General features: G+C 36.9%; 1 protein-coding gene across 1 annotated transcript; it reads right to left on the minus strand.

Moving 5' to 3' along the window:
* Window positions 1-377: 377 nt before the first annotated feature.
* LOC130420471 (uncharacterized) lies at window positions 378-7,448 on the minus strand. The gene is made up of 5 exons (XM_056747756.1): window positions 7,388-7,448; window positions 5,369-5,689; window positions 4,944-5,246; window positions 4,747-4,794; window positions 378-388 (listed from the first exon to the last, which is right to left on the minus strand). Exons 1-5 carry the CDS (start codon window positions 7,446-7,448, stop codon window positions 378-380), a joined length of 744 nt encoding a protein of 247 aa, XP_056603734.1.
* Window positions 7,449-23,871: the final 16,423 nt, after the last annotated feature.

The raw sequence follows: 23,871 nt of genomic DNA on the forward strand, positions 1-23,871 counted from the left end.
CATCTTTCTGCTCCTAAACATCAACACAGATATAAAGGACTGAAAAACTCTCCACTCGCTGTTTGTTAGACAGACTATAGTGAGAGTTAACAGATGTAGTTGTGAAGTTTGAAATCACTGTGTTTTATTACTCCAGAGAACAAAATTCTCAAAGATTGATTTTAAAGTCATGTTTAGAGGACTGTTAAGATCGTATAAAACAAATTAAAATAATGCCGATATAAACCAAAGAACAATTAACACAGTGACTGTAAATATTCACAAATCTCATGAATCTTTGTGAGTTTATTGCAGATGAAGGAAACTGTTTACTAACATTTGTGATAGGAGTAGAAGAAACGATGTTGATGGTGTCATATGTTCCATTATTGTCATTCTTAGATGCGACCTAAAGGAAAGGAAATGTACAACATCACAATGTATCAGATTATTTTTATCCAACATGAATAAGACGCCAGTCTCAATGGTGATATCTCACATATCAGCCTGTTACTATACTCACCACAGGCTCTCCAGACAATCTTTGATCTGAAAAATAAACACGTCTCATTGCATTTTAATCATTAAATAGTTCAGCGGGACACATAATGTTTTTAAGGCATATATAGTACACATGGCCAGTCAGTCGACACGTGATGTCACACCATTCTTATACTGTGACAGTGTGAGTGATATATCAGCTCAATGTGAATTTATTGCATGTATTCATCATTATAGTGATGAGTGTTTGCTTTTACTCGGCTCATCACCCTTAACTTTACTTTCTGTTATTGTTGATTTATGAAACACAATTGTTATAGCAAAGAAAACAACTGTTGTGTACTCACTCTGAACATAGTGAGTAACTAATGATGAAGATCCACTGATCTCATGTGTAAATTTAGTCTGGTTATCATTTTTATCACAAAGCATCATAACTTCATAAATGGACTTTGGTCATTCACAGCTGTAGAACTGCTGATATTAGAGATAAACAGTCTCTGAAGGGATATTTCACCCAAAAATGAAAATTCTGTCATCATTTACTCACATTCAACTTGTTCTTAATCTGAATACATTTCTTTGTTTTGATGAAGAACGGAAGAATGATTATAACCAAACAGTTCTTGGACCATATTGACTACCATAGTAAGAAAAAATGTTGTTTTGTTCCGTTAAAACAAAATAAATGATATTTTGAAGATTTAGGACAGCAAACAGTTCTCAGACACTTTTGACTTCCATTGTCATTATTCCTACTATAGTAGTCAATGGGGTCCAAGAACTGTTTGATTACAAGCGTTCTGTCAAATATCTTTCTCTGTGTTCAACCAAACAAAGACATTTAAACAAATTTGTAACCACTGGAGAGTGAGTAATTCATGACAGAATTTTCATTTTTGGGTGAACTTTACCTTTAAGGAGAGAGACTGAAGACCAGTCACAAGCAGGAGCAGAAGAATTAGCTTTTTTCAGATTATTAAAATCTCAGAAACTGTATTCCGATGGCCTCTTGAAATCAGCATACTCACCTGATCTTTTGATATTAATCACACAAAGAACAGCAACAGTAAGTAGAAGAAGTAATGAAGCTATCACAGCAATGGTCACTGTTTGAGAGCTTGTCTCTGAGAAAGACAAATAATAAAATTACAAATTAAAGTCATTAAAAAGTGAACAATGACTTGAGTTTGTGATCATCCCCAGACAAAAACAGCTCCATCATAACCTGTAAACAACATTTAGTTAATTCACTTTAATTAACAGAATATTTATTTGGTGAAAAAGTCCCGTTATGGTTATCATTGTTATCCTTAGTTGGGCTCTTGAATCTTGACTTAGTCTTTTTTGTGTGTGTGTGTGTGTGTGTGTGTGTCGTGACTGCATGCTTCTAAAATACATCCGTTATGATGATGCTAATGGGAATCTAATCAAGTGGTGTTATTGTTATGCTTTTATCGGGCCATTTTGGGAACTTAATCCACCATGACAACAGAGTTTCCATCCCTCTCTGTGAGCTTGTGTAAGCACATGGATGTCTCTCAGGCTGAATCAGACAAACTTCCTTACTTGGACGATTATCTGTGGTTGGCGTTGTTGGAATACCGGGTAGATCTTTTTCGAAAGATTGAATTCATTGAACAGATCGATGCAACGAAGAAATGAAAACATTTTACTTCTTTCAGAAAAATGTAGTGCCTTCGTAGGCAAATTGGATCTTTTGCCTGATTGGTTGATGAATAAAAGTATTGACATGTTTCTCAAATTCGACGACTGTGTGCAAGAGACGGTATAAATATCTCCACTTTAATTGATGTAGTTGCTCAGCATATTAATGGACTAAAACAACAATTCGTCTGTTATTTCAGTGAGGATTTCAGTTTGTCTGGATCAGAGACCCCTTTAGTTTCCCAGAAAAGATCTAACGATTGACATGGAGGAGCAGTTAGATGAGTTAAAGAACAACACCAGATTGAGACATCTTTATAGCTCTTTCTCTCTGCCTTCGTTTTGGATGAATGTGAAGACTGAATATCTGCATTTGTCTGACACTGTCATTAAATCTCTGCTTCCACTCTCCTCAACTTATTTGTGTGAGCTTGGTTTTCAACATTGACTGCGTCAAAAACATAATACCGAAATCGCACCTACGTCCAAGTTGTTACAAATTAGTTGTACTGTATTATTGTTCAACACATTTTTTGTAAATGTATATTAAATTGTGTTCTTCACCGCTCTCCTTTATATAGTTTTAAAGAAGTTAAAAAAAAGTACAAGTTTAAAAAAAAAAACAATAGGAGAGATTTGGTGGGCAGATGGGCACTAGCTCAAGCCACAGAGCCACCCTGTGAACGCATTCCGGTTCCCGTTGGTCCGGGAGTTTCAAAGGAGAAAAATCTGAAGTATGAGAATAATAACTAGAAATGTACATTTTCTGAATAAAATGTGAGTGTTGCTTCGTGGCAAAGTGCGGAACTGGGCTCTAGGGTGTTGACACTATAAGCAAGGAATGAATCTAAACAACCCCTATGTCTCTATGATGTTCTGATGGAAAGATATAGGTATTGCTAAATGGTTGCTAGGCTAATCTGTTTGGTTGCTATGGGCGTGGCTTCGTAACGTAATGAAGTTCCTGGGATACTGATTGGTTGCCTAAGTCAATTGAGTCAATCCCCTTGTCTCTTCCAAACTGTGCTGCAGAGATATCCACCTGGTTCTTTTATAATGGGAGTCTATGGGAAAGGTTGCTAGGTTGCTGTAAATGGTTGCTGGGGGCGTGGTATCATAGCGTCATGATGACCATGTGATACTGATTGGTTGTCTGAGGCAAATGAGCCCACCCCCTTGTCTCTAAGTGGTTGTACTGCGAAAGTATTCATCTCAGGACAGCTATGACTCCTTATACGGGCATGTTTCCTCCCCATATTAAGTCAATGGGGCATTTTGGGGGCTCTTACGCCCCAGGGGTACAACTAACCCCCCCATTGTGATGTATGTTCTTACAGAGGCTGATGGGCCGTTCAAATGTGGTAACCCGCATATTTCTAAAAATGTCTTGCTCGGAGCAACGACCCCTCAAAATTCTGCGCAATGTTAAGTCAATGGGATTTACGGGGTGTTTTTTTGCCCCCCATCGAAACCCCCTGTGCCCGATCACTTATAAAAGTCATAGCACACCATTCCCATATAAGCCAGTCGATTTGAGGCCTCATTCAGGGGCCTACGACAAAAACTGCAGGTTAAAATATTTCCAGCACAACAGTAATAATGATTCTTTTATAACACCACTAACTAAACGTGAGGGTGGAGGTGATGTGTGTGTAAACAGGAGTGTTGACAGGTATGATCTGGATTCTCTGTCTAAAGATCATGGTGTGGTGTCATGGGTAAATAATCAATGTTTCTGTTCTTTCGCTTTCTTGTCTCTCAGTGATTTGTTTTCTTTGTAGCGCTGCACTGCGATAGTGCTTATCAGCCATTATAACAGCGTCTTAATGCAAAGACAGGATTCACTGCGGTAAACATGACTGATAGAATCCACAAATAACCAATCAGGAAATGCCAACATGACTGACGATATAATCGACATCATTCCTTACAAAAAGCAGTGATAATGTCCAGCCATGACTATGATCAGTGTTTGCTTTAGTTACATTTAACATTTAGTCATTTGGCAGACGCTTTTATCCAAAGCGACTTACAGTGCACTTATTACAGGGACAATCCCCTCTGGAGCAACATGGAGTAAAGTGTCTTGCTTACGGACACATTGGTGGTGGCTGCTGGGATCAAACCAGCAACCTTTGATTTACCAGTTCAGTGGTTTAACACACTAGACCACCATCTCCATTGAACTTTTGACTTTCATTGTGTCTGTTAAAGTTCCTCTTTCTATACATGTGATGTGTTTCTATAAGAAGACTTGTGAGTTTTCAAAGGATAAAATTAAAAAAACATTATGTTGGCAAAATTGAGTTTTTATGAAATTTGCAACGGCAAAGTTAAGATTATTTAAGTAATACTGAGATTTATGAATTCATTACAAAAACAATTGTCCTTTTTTAAAAGTGGAAATAACTGTGACAAAATAATTACTGTCACACTTGCATCAACAGTCATCACACAAAACTCAACAATGGTGACGATCAACAAAAGAAAGCTTCAAATTAGTTTGATGATTGTCACCGTTGTTTTCAGGACAAAACATTTCTAGTGGGAATATACCTTGTTTTTGTTGTTGTTGTGTAGTTTCTGTTGTGTTAAGAGTTGAGAATCTCTCAGGGTTTGTGGTGGTCACTAGAATCTTGTTTGAATCTGTAGAAGATGATGAATGTTCAGAGACATCATACTGTAGAACATCACAATCATATTTCATGTTTATGTCATTTCTTCATCATCAGTACAGAGTTTAATGACTGAAGTCACTTTGAGTTCAGGACACTCCTGTCAGAGTGATGTCTTACCTGTAAATCTGACAGTATATGTGACTGAGGTCTTGATGTCATTCTTGTGTTTGAGCACACATCTCAACTCTGTGTTGTCGTCTTCATCCACGAGTGTTGTAGTCAGAGAGATGAGACAGAGTTTATCTGATCTAATCTGATATCTGGAGTCTGTCTGTAGATCAACATCAGTCTGATTCATCCACACCAGCTGAAATCCATCAACACTGAACACATAATAACAGTCATATGTAAACAGCTGACAGGAGAGAGTGACAGATGTGTTTGCTTTTATCTCAGTCTGTGATGATGATGATGAAGACACTGAAACACAAATCACACAACACACTCTCAGTACTCATGAGTTTCAGTGAAAACACAAGAGATAAAGAGAACTGTGATCTGAAGTTAAACATGTGTTCATATAAATGAAGAGAAACACTGACCATGAAGAACATGTAGATAAACATATGAATAAGGTTCATGATGATGTCCATTCACATATTGTGTGCAGATGTAACGTCCATTATCATGTTTTGTTGTTTTATAGATGTTGAGAGAGCAGTCAGATGTCAGACTCAGTCTCTCAGATCTCTCTGTGTTATTCTTATTTATTCCTCCAGTAAACACTTCTACTGTAGATGATCTTGTATAATTACTGTAGATCCATGTAATTGAGGAGCATTGATGAAGAGCATCATTACAGGACAGAGACACACTTTCACCAGAACTGATGAACACATGAGTGTCTTCTGCTCCACTCACACCTGAAACATCAGATGACATCATTCATATTAATACATCACAATATATTCAAACAGTTCAATATTTTTCTCTCAATGACAGATACATTTGTATTATTTTATCATCACATTATTCAGAAGATTTGACAGAAGATAATGTGATCTTGTTCCTCTAACATTGACTCTTGACATCAGACTTTTGAATGTGGAGGAAGTTCTCAAACACTTTACAGTCTTTAATGCTAAATTTAAGATAAATCTTCTTTTATCTTGTTCTTTGATGAACATTAGTGACATGAGTCACAGCAGCACGTTTAAGAACGTGGCCCCTTTAAGAGCTGTCTGAGGATGCACATCTGACCGTCATCACACTCCCATTATCACAATTATTTGCATTCATATAAGATTTTATTTTACACTTTATAGTCTGCGCTTAAGAAAATATTACACAAAAACGTCTTTCTGTCATAATCTTGTGTGGTTTATCCATTAAAGCACAAAAGAGAACTTAACACGGAGTAACTGTCTGACAGAGATTCATTGACGCAGTCTTTAGTCCATTACTGTTCACACCAGACTGGACCTCGCATTGCGTTCTGCTGCGTCTCACAGTTTAGAAGATCTCTTTCTTCATTGAACATGTCAAAGCAACTGTTTCAAATCACACGTACGTGGTTTAAAAGCCTGAACATGAATAAGAGTGTGATGACATAATGTAACACTTGACAAAGAATGTCAAAACAAACAGATGTTGTGTTAATTGAGTTAAATATTTTTCAGGAGTTAATTTGAAAAAATGTATCACATGTGTTAACTTATTGACAGCACTAGTTGTAATGCAACATAACATGTTTTTTTAAAGCTCATATACACAACCGTTCAGACAACCACCACGGGTTTCACAATCAGGACTGTTACAGGCACCACTTCTTTTTGACACAAAGCCATCAGTTTGTAAAAGCTGAACCTGGATTAAGGGATTGTTTTTTAATCATGTAAAATATTTCAAATGTATTCAATCTCTCCTAAACATCCATTTCTTAGCTGAAATGTAAAACTGTTGTGCTTGTATTCCTTTCCGTATTTCTCTGTTTTTAACAGTTGTCTATTTATAATGTCTCAGTCATAAATCTCTACAGAGTACTCATCATTTTCAGACAGATGACAGACTGGGAGCATTAAGAACATTTCCTTGTGATCCAGCGAGAACAACCCAAAAAAAACGTTTGTGCCCTAGCAATAAGAGGACAAACAACTAGCCTGTCATTGACAAGTTTGTCCACCATGTTTGAGACATCATCATTAATCTTTGTTTGTTTAAGTAGTCGAGGAATGGACTGAATTATGTTTAACTGCCGTGTAATTTGAGATGGAATGTAATACATCCGGTGACAACCTCTTCAGTTTTTGGTTGTTACCCTCAAATGAAAAGGCAGATGTACACCAAAGGAGTCTTTCTTCCGGCTGCCAAATATCACATGTGAGCAGCGCTATACACAGACCAGAGCAACTAAAACATTGACGTACTTATACACATTATATACAATAAATGTAACCATGCTTATTTCTTAAGATAGTTTTTTTTAATTCTTACGCAACACTGTTCTTGACACATGAACTCTATAATAAATGTGACATGAGATGAAACTGAACATGTTTCTCAGAATGTCAGTGAGAGTAATGAAATGAAATCGGATGAAATAAATGTGTTGTATAGTTTACCTGTGAATAGTGAAGAGAGAAGGATCAGTCCCAGCAGACATATATCACTCTTCTCAGTCATGTTGTGTTTCTCTTACTGAGTCTCTTCTCATCATCTACTTATAGTTATTCTGAGAACATTTGTAACTCTTCCTGTGTTTCTCATTTCCTGTTTTCTCATCGACTGAGTCATGACACTATTATAGACTAGAACACATTCTGTAGTTTAGTCCTGTTACTTATAAATTACTTCTGTTGTCTTAAAATAATTGGACACAGAGCTCAGTTATGACTTTTGTTGTCAGAGACTTTAACAGGACTAACATGATGAAGGTTTTCTACAGATTCATTCAACACAAGACTTTCCTGCCCGAGCAGAGCAGACGCACAGCCTTCATTAAAGCTGATCACACCTCCGTTCTTCTGTCTACACACACACACAAAAGCAGAACACGAGTGAGAAAAGAATACATCTTCACACTTCTTCCAAACCAGAGATCAGCAGATTACCCATGATGCAGCAGAAACACACATTAATAAACACACTAACTCTGTCACAGATTATATCATACATGTTCACCGCCGAACCCAAATGACCAAATAAAACCAAGTGTTTGTTTTTCCAGTAACATGACAAATATTACAGTTAAATATGCCATTTATTCATAAAAAAATAAAATGCTTTAATTATGAAGTTATTACACTGGAAAATAATAAGTAGTTGGCTTTCTTTTTGACACATTCACATGTGCGCTTGTGCTGTTCCGGGAGAAATGTGTTTCCATTGTTACAAATGGCATCAACACATAACTTTTTATATATCTGAGCCAAGGTATCTTTGTTTTTTGGGAAGTGGATTAGCCAATGAGAATGTGTTATGCTGGTTGGAGTTGACTATAGTCTGGCGCTTTGTGCACTTCTTGGTTTTCTTTGCACACAAGGTGGAGTTTTATTCAACTCCGGTCCTGGAGGGCTAGTGATCTGCATAGTTTAGTTCCAAACCAAATCCAACACCCCTGCTCATCATTTTCTAGTAATCATGAACAAAGCCATTTTAGAAGGAAAGCCTGAAACCTTTAGCAAAAACTCCATATCGGCTAATGCTACTGCGGTGGCTTCAGCGGTACACAGGGAAGGAGACCAGAGGCTGTTTTTTTATGGACGTCAATGGATGGTTGCGACAAGCAGGACTCACTTACAGCATCATCATAGAATTTAACAGTAATATTGAACGAAGGCTTTTAGGTTTCAGCAGTTATGTGAAAACTTGAATATATATTTAAAATATATTTATTTTGTTGAATGAATCTAAAATGTTTCAATGAATTAATTTGAAATGTAATGACTTGTGACTGTTGGTGTAAAAGCAGTCGGGGTCTATCAGCGGCGGAGTCTGAGGTGCGGTCCAGACTTGCTGAGGGTCTGCTCCAGAGGTCTTTTCTCATGATGGCTATTTTTTTTAGGGGGTCATATATGAGATGCAGTTGTGTTGGGGTTGTGCAGACAAGAGACGAAGGAGATTAGAATTCATACTTGTATTCAATGTGTCTCATGTACAGCTGCTTTAACAATGTAAATTGTAAAAAGCGCTATATAAATAAAGTTGAGTTGAGTTGAGATCTTGCGCTTAACGCATTGGTCACATATAGGCTACTGATATATTTTGTTTACATTCACTTGGATGTAGTGACTGCCTGAGTTATTTTGAGCAAGACGTGAGTGGGAACGGCACGTTATGTAGAGAACTTATGCACACTGAATATAAGATGCAGACATGGTTTAGTTAACCAGCAGTCGCTATTGGAAGCGTCGTTTATACTTTCTATTCTCCAGTAAGTTTACAGTCGTCTGACTGCCGCTCACTAAACAGTACAGATGCTGAGAAAAGTGCACACCTGCTGGCAAGAGATATTTCACGCTTGAATGCAGCAGTGGTGACGTGAAGTCAGAAGATAGAGCTAAATATATTTTTTAAATTTAGAGAGATTGTACTCACCCGGCTTCGGCTCCTGCAGTTAATGTGTGAACTAATGTTTACGCTTAAAGAGAAAAGTAATAACATAGCGTGCCGTTTGACAAATTGGGGTCAGCATTATGTGTACTGTTGTATATGATGCACATGTTAAAAAAGGGACTGAGAAAGATTGTGTATATGTCCTTTCACCATGAACCCATAAAGTATGACACACATGATTTGATTGTTCAAGGTCTCCAAAGAAAACAGGAGAAAGGGAGGAGAGGAAGAACAAGTGTAGAACCAAGCCTTCTGAAATCATGAGTGATATGATCTACAAAGCTACACAAATGATAAGGTTGATTCGCCACCAAGAACATATCAATAAAAACTTACTGAAGCTTACAAGGGAAATATTAATAGATAATAACCTTTGCTCTAGATTAGAAGTGACCACAGCCAAGGTTGATTCATTGGCTTTGCCTGAAGAATTTTTGCTTACGCTTCTGCAACATTTAGATAGATGCAGACTATTATTTTGACACCTCCGCTCAGAGGAATGAGGGTGTTAAGGTCAGTGATGAATTCCTTGGAACATAGTGTGTGTGAAGCCATTTATATGTTCATTTATGGGGGAAACAGATGTCAACTGTGATAAACCAGAGATCTTATCTCCATTGTGGTTAAAAGGTGTCGCTGCTTCATGAGATCTGTTTATGTTTAGGTAAGAGATGTGTGTCACAGTGTGTAGTGTCCATATAAGGGATGTATATCCTGGCACAAGACCCCTTTGTATGACGGGGACGGTATAAAAGAGGAACTCACATGTTGTACGAGGCTGAACCTTGTGGTGAAGACTTATCGCTGTTATGTTTGTATGATTACTTTTGATGATTTATAAATAAACCGAAGCCATATATTATTGTGATGAGATCTTCCTCTTTTAAGGAGTCTCTGAGAGAAGTGATTACAAATATACATTACGTAATTGGTCATTTTTGGTAAATTCATGACTTACCAGCTGACTGGCATGTCCCAGGCACATCATTTCAATGCCATTAAATGACCAAATCATGACGTCGCCTGCACGAACATCTGATGATACAAGATAACCAAGGATGGGACATTCGTACTATATTCCTACTATATTGATAATAACATGACCTACAGGTAACATAAGTGGCATGTAATGTTATTACCAATACATTTTTGATTAACATGAATGATTTAGATGCCATTTAGTATTTAAATATGCATGTTTAAAAAGTTTATAGTCAGGACATTGTAAATTTATTGATTAAATAAAAATAAATATTTAATACGCTTCATGCAGGCAGCTCTCTGTTGTGGGAATGTAACAGTGCTCTCCTCCTGCGCGCTCAAGTTCAGAAGAGCGTGTGCCCAGCAGAGCTGCGTCTAAAGGTGCGTTCCCACCAGACGCGAATGAAGTGTTAAGTGCCAGTGATTTACATGTTAAGTCAATGCTAAGACGCGATAGACATCTGGCGGAGCGAATTTCGGGCGTTTCGGGCGTTTGACGCGTGAGTTGAAAAATCGAAACTTTGGTGAATATTCGCGCTGCGCTAACCAATCAGAAGCTTGCTCTAGTAGTGACGTGATTATGATGTAGCGAGCAGAGGCAAAAATCCAAAACAACAATAGTGGACTCACTAAGATGGGTGACCCTCCAAAGGACCCGATTGACCCAGACACAGTGCTGAACGAGTCTACACGGTTTTTCATGCCTTCCATATGACATAAAGCTCAGTTACCCTCTCAACAAAATCCATGTCAGCCGTTTCGCAACTGGCAGAAGCCCCTCTCATGACGTCAATTCACATCTGTAATGAAGACTACTCCGCCAACTTTAAATATTTACCCACTCATGTTCGTCCTTTACAATCTCTTCTCAGTAGCCGGCTTTCCAAAATTGGAATATTACATAAAACATTTGCAGTTTCAGTTTCAGTCAAACTATAATCAACCATTTTTATATGAAAATGTAAACTTTATATGAAAAGTTCCAAGAAATGTAAAAAAGCAAAAATGAAAGAGTATTTATAGTTATTTTCCTTATTTATGTGTAATTATATGTGTAAAAAAATCCTTATTTATGTGTAATCCCGGATGTGATCAATCATTATCTAAGAGCAGCATCTATGAAATATGTGTTATATTTTAAGCATTTGAAATGACACGTGTTATGCAGTTCACAGTAAGAAAACACGAATGTAAACTGTATTTGCAGATGTGTTTCAAATGCGTTGATCATAATTCATGTGTAAGACTTCAGTAAAACTACGACACAAAGTGACAATATGCATTAGGTTCATATGTTTATCATGCAGACTTGAAGTCATATTATAACTGAACTGTCAAATACTGTAATACAAGTGAACAAAAAAGCTTTTTTTCCATTTATGTATTTTTTTGTCTCTGTTGTGAAGACAGGAAACAAATATAAAAACACACTATACATGATACTACATGTTAACAATGAGACACTTTTTAAACACTTGTTATCATGATTTATACTATAACATCGTCTGAAAAAGTCACCGTACATCGACATTAATGAGTGGTTGTTATTTTCCCCTGTAGTGCACTACCTCCTCCAACAAACTTTGTTCATGTTCGTGTAGCCAAACAAACAGTCAGTAACAGTGACAGATACTTCAATTCTGTGTTGTACTCGTTGATGAAACGCCCGAGTTTCACCAAACTGAATGTTTAGCTTATCCGCCACGCACATACTGCACAAAATAGATGCTGAGAAAACGACCTTCTCCAAGTTTAATTGATTTGGAGAGGGGGGCAGCCCTCGGATGGAGGGGGACGTGTCCCATCCGGGGTTTACGCCCATGCTTTTGTATACATATATGACAGATAAAGTGAAAGTGTCTGTAATAAGTGTATATGGTGTTTTATTTCATTCTCTGGTGAGATCTTGACAGATTTCATGTGTTCATCTGTTATTTACACTTGATGTTCATCTAAAGTTGTGTGACTGTGAGTCAGTTGTAGTTGTTGTGTTTTGTTGATCTTTTCTTCAGTGATTCTGCTTGTTATCAGTAAATGTTCATCAAGGATCTTCACTTCATTATTCACTCTCATTAATCTTTGCTGTGTAACGTAACTCAAAAGCAAGATGACTGTTTCACAGGAATATACTGTAATGTTAGTGTTAACAATAAATACAATATTTAGTCAAATCTTTTGAAAACATGTCAATCTTTTAACAGTGTTGTTAAAATATGTTCATTATGTCCTCAGATGTATATTCATGTAATGCTGTACTGGTCTGTATTTTTGTATATGTGTATGCCACAAGGGGGCACTAAAGTTTAAGCCACACAAGACGCGTTTGAGTTATTATGTTTGTCCCAGATGTTTTACGGTTCTCTCACTGATGACTGTCTGACCATGAGACTGATGTGTCAGCAATGAAAAATAAATATGCCAAGAGCGGCTAAAGATGATCCATCTCTTGTTTATTTTTCCCCGAACCCAACGCTAACTGCAACAACAGTGTAACAAAACTCAACAAGTGTGCGTGAAGAACAATCGAATGTTGAACAAGTGGCAACCAAGTGTCTGAATCATACTCGTATCTACATTATAATGTGTATTTGTAAATATTTATGTTTTATTAATATGTGTTCTGAGCCTGTTTAAATTATTACTGTAACACACTGAGTTTTAAAACAGTGTAATACTGGCCTCTGCCATAAGGGGGCGCTTAGGTGTTGTCATGGTGACGTGTGTGTGTTTATCTCAGACACTGTCAGACGCATCTGAAGAAAGACACAAAGTGTTACTTGTGTTTATTTCTCATGAAATTTCAGGTTTTATTATAATAGTAAATATGTTTTCCAAACATTCATGTAATACCGAGTAAGTTGATGTGTTTTTATCTGTTTGGTATTAAATAATTTAACTTTCTTACTGTGGAGAAATATTGATATTTGTATTGTGTTGATTGTGAATCTTAAATGTTGACTGTTAATAGAAACATCTGTAAGTTAACTTATGTATTTCAGTAAAATCTCTTCAGGTAAAAGGACTCAAACTAGTATATATTGTGTTCACGTTATTAAGAAAAGTGTGTATTTTTTTTTATACAATGGATATTTTAGTCACATGAGTTGGGGTTGTATTTCAGCTCATATTGATGTTAAATTGATGAATATGTTAATAGTTTATTTTTTATACAGAAAACAGATTGTCGGACTAAAGAAACATTTTAATGTCTTGCTGCACAGGGAAGAGATTTATGGACAATGTAATGTCGGGTTTTAAATACAAACCTTATTTTTCACTGTAGTAGTGTAGGCGGGCTGCCCATGCGTCCGGTTGCCACCCGGATAGTTCCGCGGACCTCTCAAATAAGCCAGGAAGGCTTCCGGCTCGTCCTGGGCTCCCATTTTGCGTAATTGTACCGTTGGGGAACCAGCCGATGTTGGGTGGCCTTCTTCCTTGCTCAACCAGCTCCGGAACGACTCCCGGTCCTCCTGTTGGGTCTGGACGAGGGCCTGGAAACGTCTCTCCTGGTCTTCTATAAGGCTCAACAGGGCCTGATGATGTTCCTGGTGGAGACCGGCGAGAGAGCTGATGACCTCGGCAAACGGAGATCCTGGCGGCGACTGCATGCTGGTGGGGGCTCCTTCCTTTCTTCCCGGGTTTCGGCACCAATGTAATACGATTCAGACATGGAGGGAAGGAGTCGGGAACCGGAAGACATTCAAAACATTTAATAAAGTAATATAACAGCCGGCGGCCCCTCACGGACGACCGCCGGCGAACAAAACATAAATATAAATACAAAGATAACACAAGTTCGGGCCCGGTCCTCTCGCTCGTTCCTTTTATATGCTCCCTATCTCCTACGTTATTCGAGCCCAGTGTGCACACAGTTGGCGCTCATTCACAATTACTCACCGGACTCGAACCACGGTGTCGCCCCGCCTACTCTACTACATTCATATAAACACGTAGATTAAATCTGCATCTGAAGAAAGAAACAAAGTGTTTCTTGTATTTATATTCCACAGACGGGACCCGTAACACAAACTCATTGTGTTAACAGAGACGCTCCAGACATGGGCAGGTGTGAGATGAGACCACCTAAACGTATGTGTTGCCCACCCAATGAGAATTAAAATAATAAAACCAAAAATTCAGTATTTTTTTATTGGCTGGAACCAACGTCACTGTTCTCTAACACAGCGGCTTTAGTTTGTAACAGATAAGCTACATGATATGGAGAAAGAAAAATACTGTGCAAAGGATGTTTAGGCGCACTGCACACTTGCTTTGAGTTTATTATAAACAACATTTAAACATAATTGTACAGTAAAGTCTGATTCATTTATTATATCGGGAGTTTTTGCAGTTTTATTTTGTGCTGTTAACAAACAGCTATTATTTGGTTGCAATAGGCGACATTTTAACCTGTTGAGCGTGATGATTGATGATTAATGATGAACACCTGGGGCCCGTTTCAATAAGGAAGTTCAACCAACACCGAGTTAAAATCTGAACTCTGAGTTGATTTACTCAGAGAATCGCTACTCTGAGTTTTCAGTTTCAGAACAGCTGATTTGAGTTAGTTCAATCAACCCTGAGTAAGTTCACTCTAGGTTACGCGCGTGCAGCATGGCGATGAAAAGCCATTATCAATTGAGTGAAGATAGCACGATTCACCATGGCAACGGCACGTGACAAAAAGCGCTCTGTTCATTTCTCGCCAATCGAATTGAAGGTACTGTTACAAGCGTACGGTGAATATTAAGAAAAAAAGAGCAACACAGCCGCAGCAGCAAAAGAAAGAGAGTTGGTATGGGAGAAAAGTGCTTCACTTGTTAATGCGCCAGTTTATATGTCAATCACTTTTATATTTATTTTGTTGAAACTGTGAAAATGCGAATTATATTTAACTCTCTCGCTCTCATGTAGGTGCTATCCTTTTGCAATAAAAAGATCTTGGCAGCAGCTGAATATGAAATATACGACGGCGTCGTAAAAAAAAAAAAACATTTCGAGAATAAAGTCGAAATGTTACGAGAATAAAGTCGAAATATAAAGTCCAAATGTTACGAGAATAAAGTCGAAATATAAAGTCAAAATGTTACGAGAATAAAGTCGAAATGTTACGAGAATAAAGTCGAAATGTTACGAGAATAAAGTCGTAATATTTTGAGAAAAATAACAGAATTTCTAGAAACAATGGATGTGGAGGATTTGGTTAAATCCTACTTTAGATTATGATTTAGCAATAAGGAAATTCTTTGTATTTTGGCGCATCATCACGGAGTTATAATTAGTAAAAGGACACTGCAGCCGTTATGTAGGAAACTGAATTTATTCAGAAGAAAAAATCTGACATGAACTACGAATTAACTCACTGATTCAGATGACGTGCTCAAACATAACTTCAACTCTTAAACTACAACCTTCACGAAAATAAAATACGTATTACGACGAGTTTATTCTCGTAACATTTCGACTTTAATCTCGTAACATTTCGACTTTAATCTCGTAATCTTGAATTTATTTTATTTTTAACGTGCCACTAAAACGCCGTCGTAGAAATACAATAACATCATTTATTCAGGAAACTTTAAAGAAATAAAATGGTCTTGCTAGTAAGATGCCTGATTGGGAAATGTTAAATATACTTCTTAAACTGGCCTTAAAAGTTAAGATAAAACGTCCAAACGGGGCCTCACAATTCTCTCCCGACATAAATATAATTCTCTGCGAATTAATGCAGCTTCCTCTTCTATGGGTTCCTAAATAAACGGACATGCTATTTTAAGTTCTGTGTGACTAAATAGAGCACGATTAGGAACACGAATCAATAAACAAATGACGTATGTAATTTCAACACCGCTCGCTTTCACTTCGAAAAGGGGGAGGAGATTGTAACAAACCCTAGGTTTGCGGAATAAAACCTGCTCCCGACCAGGTTAGGTTCACGGAGTAGGTTACTCTGGTTACTCACTCGGAGTATAAAATACCTCGATTTCTGAAATGGGCTTGACTTACTCCGTGGTCGCGGGTTTGACATACCTCGCGTTCTGAAACCAAAAACCCTGAGTATTCCGTTTTCTGGGGTTGACTTACTCTGAGTTTGCACTTACCCTGCTTTCTGAAACGGGCCCCTGCTGTTAACAAACACATCACTGAAGAAAACATAATAAATAACATTAGATCTTGAGATCACTATTATAGTGAACAGTGATCCTTTAGTTAATCTCTTACTCTTGGACTATTGATATATGTTGATGTTAATTATTTCAGTGTTTCTGTAATAAAAACAACAATAAATCACAATATTACACCTGGAGATAAACTTTCATTACTGGATTATAAGGATCAAGAGCCCAACTAAAGGAAACACTAAACACTATCAGAGTGAATTCTTATTGTTGATGTTTCTTCAGTGATTGTGTTTGTTATCAGCAGGTGTTCATCATTAATGATCAATCATCACTTGTAATGTGAACTCAATTGATTATTTAACTGCATGAATAAATAAACATTTCACACCAGAAAGACTCTGCTTCAGTGTAAGTTTAACACTAATAGGTATGAACTCATTTTTACACCAGAGACTTTACTGTGCAGTGATCGTCCAGTGATGGGGATTGTTCTGAGCCCACTTTACAGGCTTCTGTTTATGTCCAGTTTACATAACCGCTTTTTTAATAAAATAAAAACATCTGTAAAATCAAACACACACAATTACTATATAAAGGACTTGTTGAATTCTAACAAAAGCAAACCTTAAGAAAGCCTGAGAGACTGATAATCATTGAATAAAAAAATTCTGGGTTACTTAATAACACACTATTTTCATACTTTTTCTAAAATGTACAAACATTAGTTTTGTGTAACTTAAAACTAAATATGAAGTAGTTTTTTCTCCAGTTCAAAAATAAAACATGTGTATTTGCACAGTTCACTTCAACACAAATATTTTCATAGATCATTTTGTATATTCAGTGTTTATAAAGAAGCTTTAATTTATATTCATGTTCTCAAACAACCAAATGATTAAAAAAAGTGTTTCAAAATGTTGAATTACCCTTCACACATGGTTACTACTATATGTTGTGAATACTACTACTGTATGAACATTGTCATTGTGTTAATCTTGTGTTTTAACGCTACTATCACTATAATATCATTAATAACACACATCTTCAAAGCTGAATTATAAGATCAATCAAGAATAACTAAATATATTTGACTGGATAACAAAATAATGAGACTAACGGAAGTTATAAAACATGTATTTCAAGGTTTGTCTCAAGTGATGAAAATGACGTCTTTAAACACAACGACTGTGTTGTGATCGGTCAGAAGTCTGAACACACTTTCTGTTTCTCTTCATCTTCATGTTTTGGTGTGAAAACATTTCCATCAGGCTGCACTCTCCAGGTCACTGTTGTGTCATTGTGTACGCCCAAATCTGTCAGTTTCTGCTGAATCTACACAACACAAACAATCATGACACACACTCTTAAGCCCATTGCACATTGAGTCCAAAATTTCTGGATGTTAAAGTATAAATATGACCTCACGTTGTGTCAATCACATTTACACACTGCCTCCGATATTTTCGTCCGTCATAAAGAATTTCGGACTGGGTTCGATTTTCTGCGTTTTTCACATCCGTCAAGCATGTTGTGTGTCCTTTTATAACAATTCTGATACAATGGACAGACGAGAGCCAAATACGAACAAAAGATCTCATCTCACATTTATGGACATAATAGGAAACATTCTGTAAATCCTACAGGAGTCAATGTGGGATGAGATCGGTTTGATTACAGACATTCTTCTAAATATCCTCACTTGTGTTTAGCAGAATAAATACATTTAAACAGGTTTGGAACAATCTGAGGAGAGTAAATGATGACAGAATTAAAATATTAAATATTCACTGCAGCCATGAATCGACTGTTTTATCTTCCGTTTGTGCTTGAACTGCAGTTAACTTCCGGTCTGTGTTTGTTTATCGGTCTGGCTATCGACTAATAGTATAACTATTTAATTTAATTTATGTTAATATTAATTTATCTTATTGTTTTATTGAATGACAATTGTATTAAATAAACTATTTGTTCAATGGCTCCTGTAGTTTTGTGACAACATAGATTGTATAATATTTGTTTAACATGAGTTTACTTTTTTACTGATGCTGATAATAATGAAAGGACACACATGGTTATCTGTTAGCTGTTGTTATCTAATTTAAACTGTAAAAGTCTTAAAATGCACATATATAGATCAATGAAGTCAGTGTACCACCCTGATGTCTCTTCATGTGCCTGTAGTCCAGGACTGATTGTAGAATCTCTTCTGTGTTATCACTCATTTCTGATACGAAACTTCACAATGTGCATAAAACCAGAGTGGAAACCAGACAACATTATAACACAGAAAGCTGGGCCGCTTTAAAAATGGGGCATGAATGAACAGTAAACCCACTTCTCCAGGCACCACTACACCACTGATGGTGTTATTAAACTGCATGTCATGGATGTAAATTTAAAGCTTACACATATTTTCCTTCTTGTTGGTAGTTTGAATTGAAAAGAACCAGTAAAGTCAGTGAAGTCACAAGACTGCTTTCTGAGTTCTCTTTGTTTGCTCTCTGTAAACTCTTTTCTTAAGTAACACACTGGTGACAACACAATAATCACAGTGACACAGTAATGCTGCGATCAGACTAGACTTGAGCATGTCTAATTCCTTCAGACGGTGTGAAAATGTGCGTCAGTGATTCCTCCATCTTTTACTTTTCATTACAGAGAAGTGACGCTGTGACATTTTGATCTTCTATCGGTCAGAGTTCACCAAACTTGAACTTTGAAACACAGCGAAATGCAAATTATCTTCTAACAAATTTGCATGCTTATGAATGGAAGTCTCTCGAATGAAAAGTCAAGTGTGATTGTGTCTTCAGCCAGAAACAAACATGTTTGAGTGAGTCTGAAAAACTCTACTATCTGTGTGTCAGCTCATTGTGTTGTGTAGGACACACTTTCAACACAAATAGTTGAATACTCACCGACTGTAAGATGGTCTCCATCACTGCAGGATCATTGACATTCTGACCAGATTTCACCTCAAATCTCACAATCTGCTTCTTGGTTTTTGCTGGAAGGTTAAAAGCTGTATTAACTTTCAACTCATATAAAGTGTGAAGAAAACATCATCACAACAGTTACACAAATCTACAGTAAATCTTTCTTAACACAACAGCTGCATTGGTTTAATACAAATGGAAATAATCATTTGTCAACTTCTCATTTTGTTTTCATAGCAACTGTTCTTAAGAAACAACAAATAAATAATAATCATTAATTCATCATATTGTCTCCAGAGTGTTTCTGCTGGAACTTCCACTAGCCAAACAAAACAGATTAAGAAAATCAGAGCTCATATATAAATCTTTATTATGAATTTTTTTATTTAATTTCTCCTTCTTTACTTCGTCATCCTTCAATGTTTTAACCAAAAACACATTTCAGAAGGACAAATCAGATCAATACAGTAGAACACTAACAATATCTGCACATCTGACATTAAAACAGGATTTTCTTCTCTTGTGCTGACTTGTTGTTCGAGGAGACTTTCTTTTTAAACTGAGATGGTTACACAGGCTCAACACATTATTATTATTTATAAAATGGTCAGTTCTGTTCTTTGATTCTGATTGGCTGAGCCAAGTTCTAAACTGTTGTAAAATACCCCGATTTGTAACGGCTGACTGCACTACATAGCCTAAATATTATTTTATTTACTTTATTTTATGAAGCTATGCCACACATATGGATTAACTGTTTAATAAAGCAATAAGCCGTGTGAAGCAGTGGGTAGCAGTGCATTTTAAAACAGCTAACGTGGTTTTAATGACTTCGCTTCATGTCATACAACATCGCCCTTTAGCTGTTATATAATACACTGTAACCCACTGCTTCACACGACTTATTGCTTTATTAAACCCTGACTGTTTAACATCAGATGATCATCAATATGACTGTTTAACATCAGATGATCCTCAATGTGACTGTTCTGCATCAGTTTTTCTCACTGTCTTTGATGTTTAATACAAAATGGAAATCAATATTTATTTTGACTAACAACAGCTATGTTTGTCTAACGTCTCTTCTCTCATTCTGTGTATTTATGATGTTTGTGTTGTGAGTAACTTATGATCACACATAAAAACTTACGTGTCTTGCAGATGAATGGAAAAGTATTTGAACACAGTTGATCATCTATAAGACCATCAGGATGTATAACACCACAAGGTTGTTTCAAACCCGTCAAGTCAGGTTGTCCAGACATCCAGTTAATGGAGGACACGTCCACAACATTTCTTTCATCTGACCACTTCCACGAGTCTCTGAACAGACCAATCCATGAATCACTAATGCCTTCCATTGACATCTTCAGCGTTAGCACTTGATTTTCAGTGTGATTGTGAATGACGGCCAGATCTGTGTAATGTTGTCTGCAGTAACTCTGAGCTTCATGCCAGGTCTTTCGGATATTAACAAAAACAAACCTGTCAGCTTCTGTTTCATTCTGTTTGAATGAGTTTGAAAAACACCATTAGAGAACAACTTCAAAGAAATAACATTTCCATGTGTTTAATTTACCTCTTCTACTATACTTTGCATCTCATAGTTTAGACACAGAGAATCAGTTTATAAATCTCAACACTGGTGACGATCAACAAACTATTCAAATCAACAGTTCAACACTCAACATCACTAAACAAGCTGGACAATTGAATTGATCTTTTTTGATTATTTGATAATAAGCTTTAAGAACTTTGTTTGGTAGACCGGTTCTTATCTCACAGAGCATGCTGCTCAACTTCTGGTCCAGACCTTTGTGATCTCTAGACTGGATTAAGGTAATGCTCGTCTTCCTGGTCTTTCTGAGGGCTGTTTCATAAAACAAGATATAATAAAATAAGACAGGCTGATTTGAGTTTGTCAGACTTATTGCCGGTGGATTCGGTTTCATAGAGCAAACTTGAAATAGTTCAAACTCAGTTACTAGAGATACTAACACTGAGAACTAACCAGGGACCAGATTCACAAGAGCTCCGTTAACACTGAGCCACGAGGATATGATGATATTACAACAAATTCAATTTCATAATGAAATTGTTTATTACTCACTATTAATAAACAAATAATAAAATAAAACTAGATCGGGAAGTTCGAGTACAAACTACATGTTGGCTTCACAAAGCCTGTCCTGAAGAGTTTGAAATAGTTTGAAAGGTTTTATTGTTAAACTTTTTTTAACATGATTGAGAAAATAATATGATCCCACTGTGTAAAAACCGGGCTTAGAATGTTGTTAGCATGATTAGCTTGTTCGCTAGCATAATTAGCATGTTGCTATTATGATACTCTAAGCCATGAGTTAAACGAACTAATGTGTCTCTATGATGTTCTGATGCAGAGATATAGGTATTGCTAAACAGTTGCTAGGCTTACCTGTTTGGTTACTACGGGCGTGGCTAAGCATCTCTCATTTGATTATACTCTAAGCTGTGAGTGAAACGAACCAATCCCCGCGTCTCTATGATGTTCAGATGCAGAGATACAGGTATTGCTATATGGTTGCTAGTTTAACATGTTTGGTTGCTATGGGGGTGGCTTAGCATCTGTCAGTTGATCATACTCTAAGCTGTGAGGGAAACGAACCAATCCCCGCGTCTCTATGATGTTCAGACGCAGACATATAGGTATTGCAAAATGGTTGCTAGGGTAACCTGTTTGGTTGCTATTGGCGTGGCTTAGCATCTGCCAGTTCATGATACTCTAAGCTTTGAGTGAAATAAACAAACCCGCATGTCTCTACAACGTTCTCATACAGAGATATAGGCATTGCTTAATTGTTGCTAGGGTAACCTGTTTGCATATATTAACTACTTAAAATATTTATGTGATTGACATGTGTTGGTCTTTTATCCTTTGAAGCAAATAAAGGGATATTCAGCAGAGCAGACTGTATCACACCATCCATTAGATGATATACGGCCACATTCAGCTTTTCCATCATTGTTGTTTGGTTCACTTCCAGACCATCCGTAGAATGAAATGTCTTCAATTTGATAAGACCAACGCCAGCTTGAAATGTCATTATAGAGTCCAATCCAGATGTCTGAAGTCAATGGAGGTTGAACGGCTCTCTGTACATTCGTCAAGTCGTCATTTTTTTGAATGGTGACCAGATCAAAGTGATGCTGTCTGCAGTAAACCTGTGCCTGGAACCAAGTCATCTTCTCCCGTATCAGAACATATTCACATGAGAAGCTCTGAATGAACAGACAGAGTACTGTAGAGAGAGAGAAGAGAGATAGAAGAGAGAGAGAAGAGAGAGAGAAGAGAGAAGAGAGAGAGAAGAGAGAGAGAGAGAGAAGAGAGAGAGAGAGAGAGAGAGAGAGAGAGAAAGAGAGAGAGAAAGAGAGAGAGAGAGAGAGAGAGAGAGAGAGAGAGAGAGAGAGAGAGAGAGAGAGAGAGAGAGAAAGAACGTTTCTTTATTATTTATCTGTATTTTATTCTCTCCCCAGATGGTGCAGACTGGTGCTCTGCTGTTTGAAGATAATAGCTCAGAGCGTTTGGATGTTTGGAGTGTAAGCACATGAGGATGTATTATTAGAATAAGACAAAATGTACTCACATATCAGACATGACACTTTATTAGGAGTGTGGAGACTGAAGTGTTCACTTGAGAACGGGGTCTCTTGTGTGCATTCAGATTTTAAAGATCAAACACACTTCTAACCACACGTGTAAGCGGCAGAGAACCGAGGACGGCGTTTATTAGCAGGAAACCAGTTTGTGGTTGAAGAAACACTTTTATACTTTTTGGGAACAGTGTTAAACCTGCAATGTATTTTTTTGAATACAGACATTAACATTTCATTGTTTTAAATGGTTGTAAATAATAATAACCCAGTGATAGATCTGGATAGAAACATACACTTGTTTCTTGATTTATTTCATTGTATTACTCTATTTCATTTATCCCATTTATTAAAATATTCATGTATCATATGTATTCATTCATTTATTTTATTATTCACTTCTATTCATATTATTTGTTCCTTACTTTCTTGTTGTTTAACCACGTTGGGAGCTGTATTGTGACTTACACTGATATGAGTATCCGTTGGTCTCCATCTCAAGGTTCATAATAATGTCATGAGACAATGTTTTGATACTGTCATCTTGAATGGTTATAAACACATACTGAATCTGTTTCTAGTCAGACGAAGTTTGACAGAGCTTGACTGAGCAATAATCTATAAGATCGACAAGCCATATCTCATAGTAGGATCTATCAACAGTCAACACGATGATGTCAAAGCAATCACAGTGATGTCACCATGAGTTTACAGAAAGCTCACGATGAGGTCATAATGTAACTCACAGTGTTCTCAAACTGTGATCTTAGAGGTTTAGATGTGACCCTGGTTTGTCATTTGAAGTCATCATTATGATGATGA

Source organism: Triplophysa dalaica, chromosome 5 (genome assembly GCF_015846415.1).
Source record: "Triplophysa dalaica isolate WHDGS20190420 chromosome 5, ASM1584641v1, whole genome shotgun sequence".
NCBI lineage: Eukaryota > Metazoa > Chordata > Actinopteri > Cypriniformes > Nemacheilidae > Triplophysa > Triplophysa dalaica.

What these genes read in the sequence shown, in the direction of transcription:
- LOC130420471 (XM_056747756.1), bottom strand. Translation starts at nt 7,448, where the DNA reads ATGACTGAGAAGAGTGATATATGTCTGCTGGGACTGATCCTTCTCTCT. An exon ending in TCTCTCTTCACTATTCACAG is followed by an intron (nt 5,690 to 7,387) that starts GTAAACTATACA and finishes CTGATGTTTCAG; the next exon opens with GTGTGAGTGGAGCAGAAGAC. An exon ending in TTATCTACATGTTCTTCATG is followed by an intron (nt 5,247 to 5,368) that starts GTCAGTGTTTCT and finishes TTTGTGTTTCAG; the next exon opens with TGTCTTCATCATCATCATCA.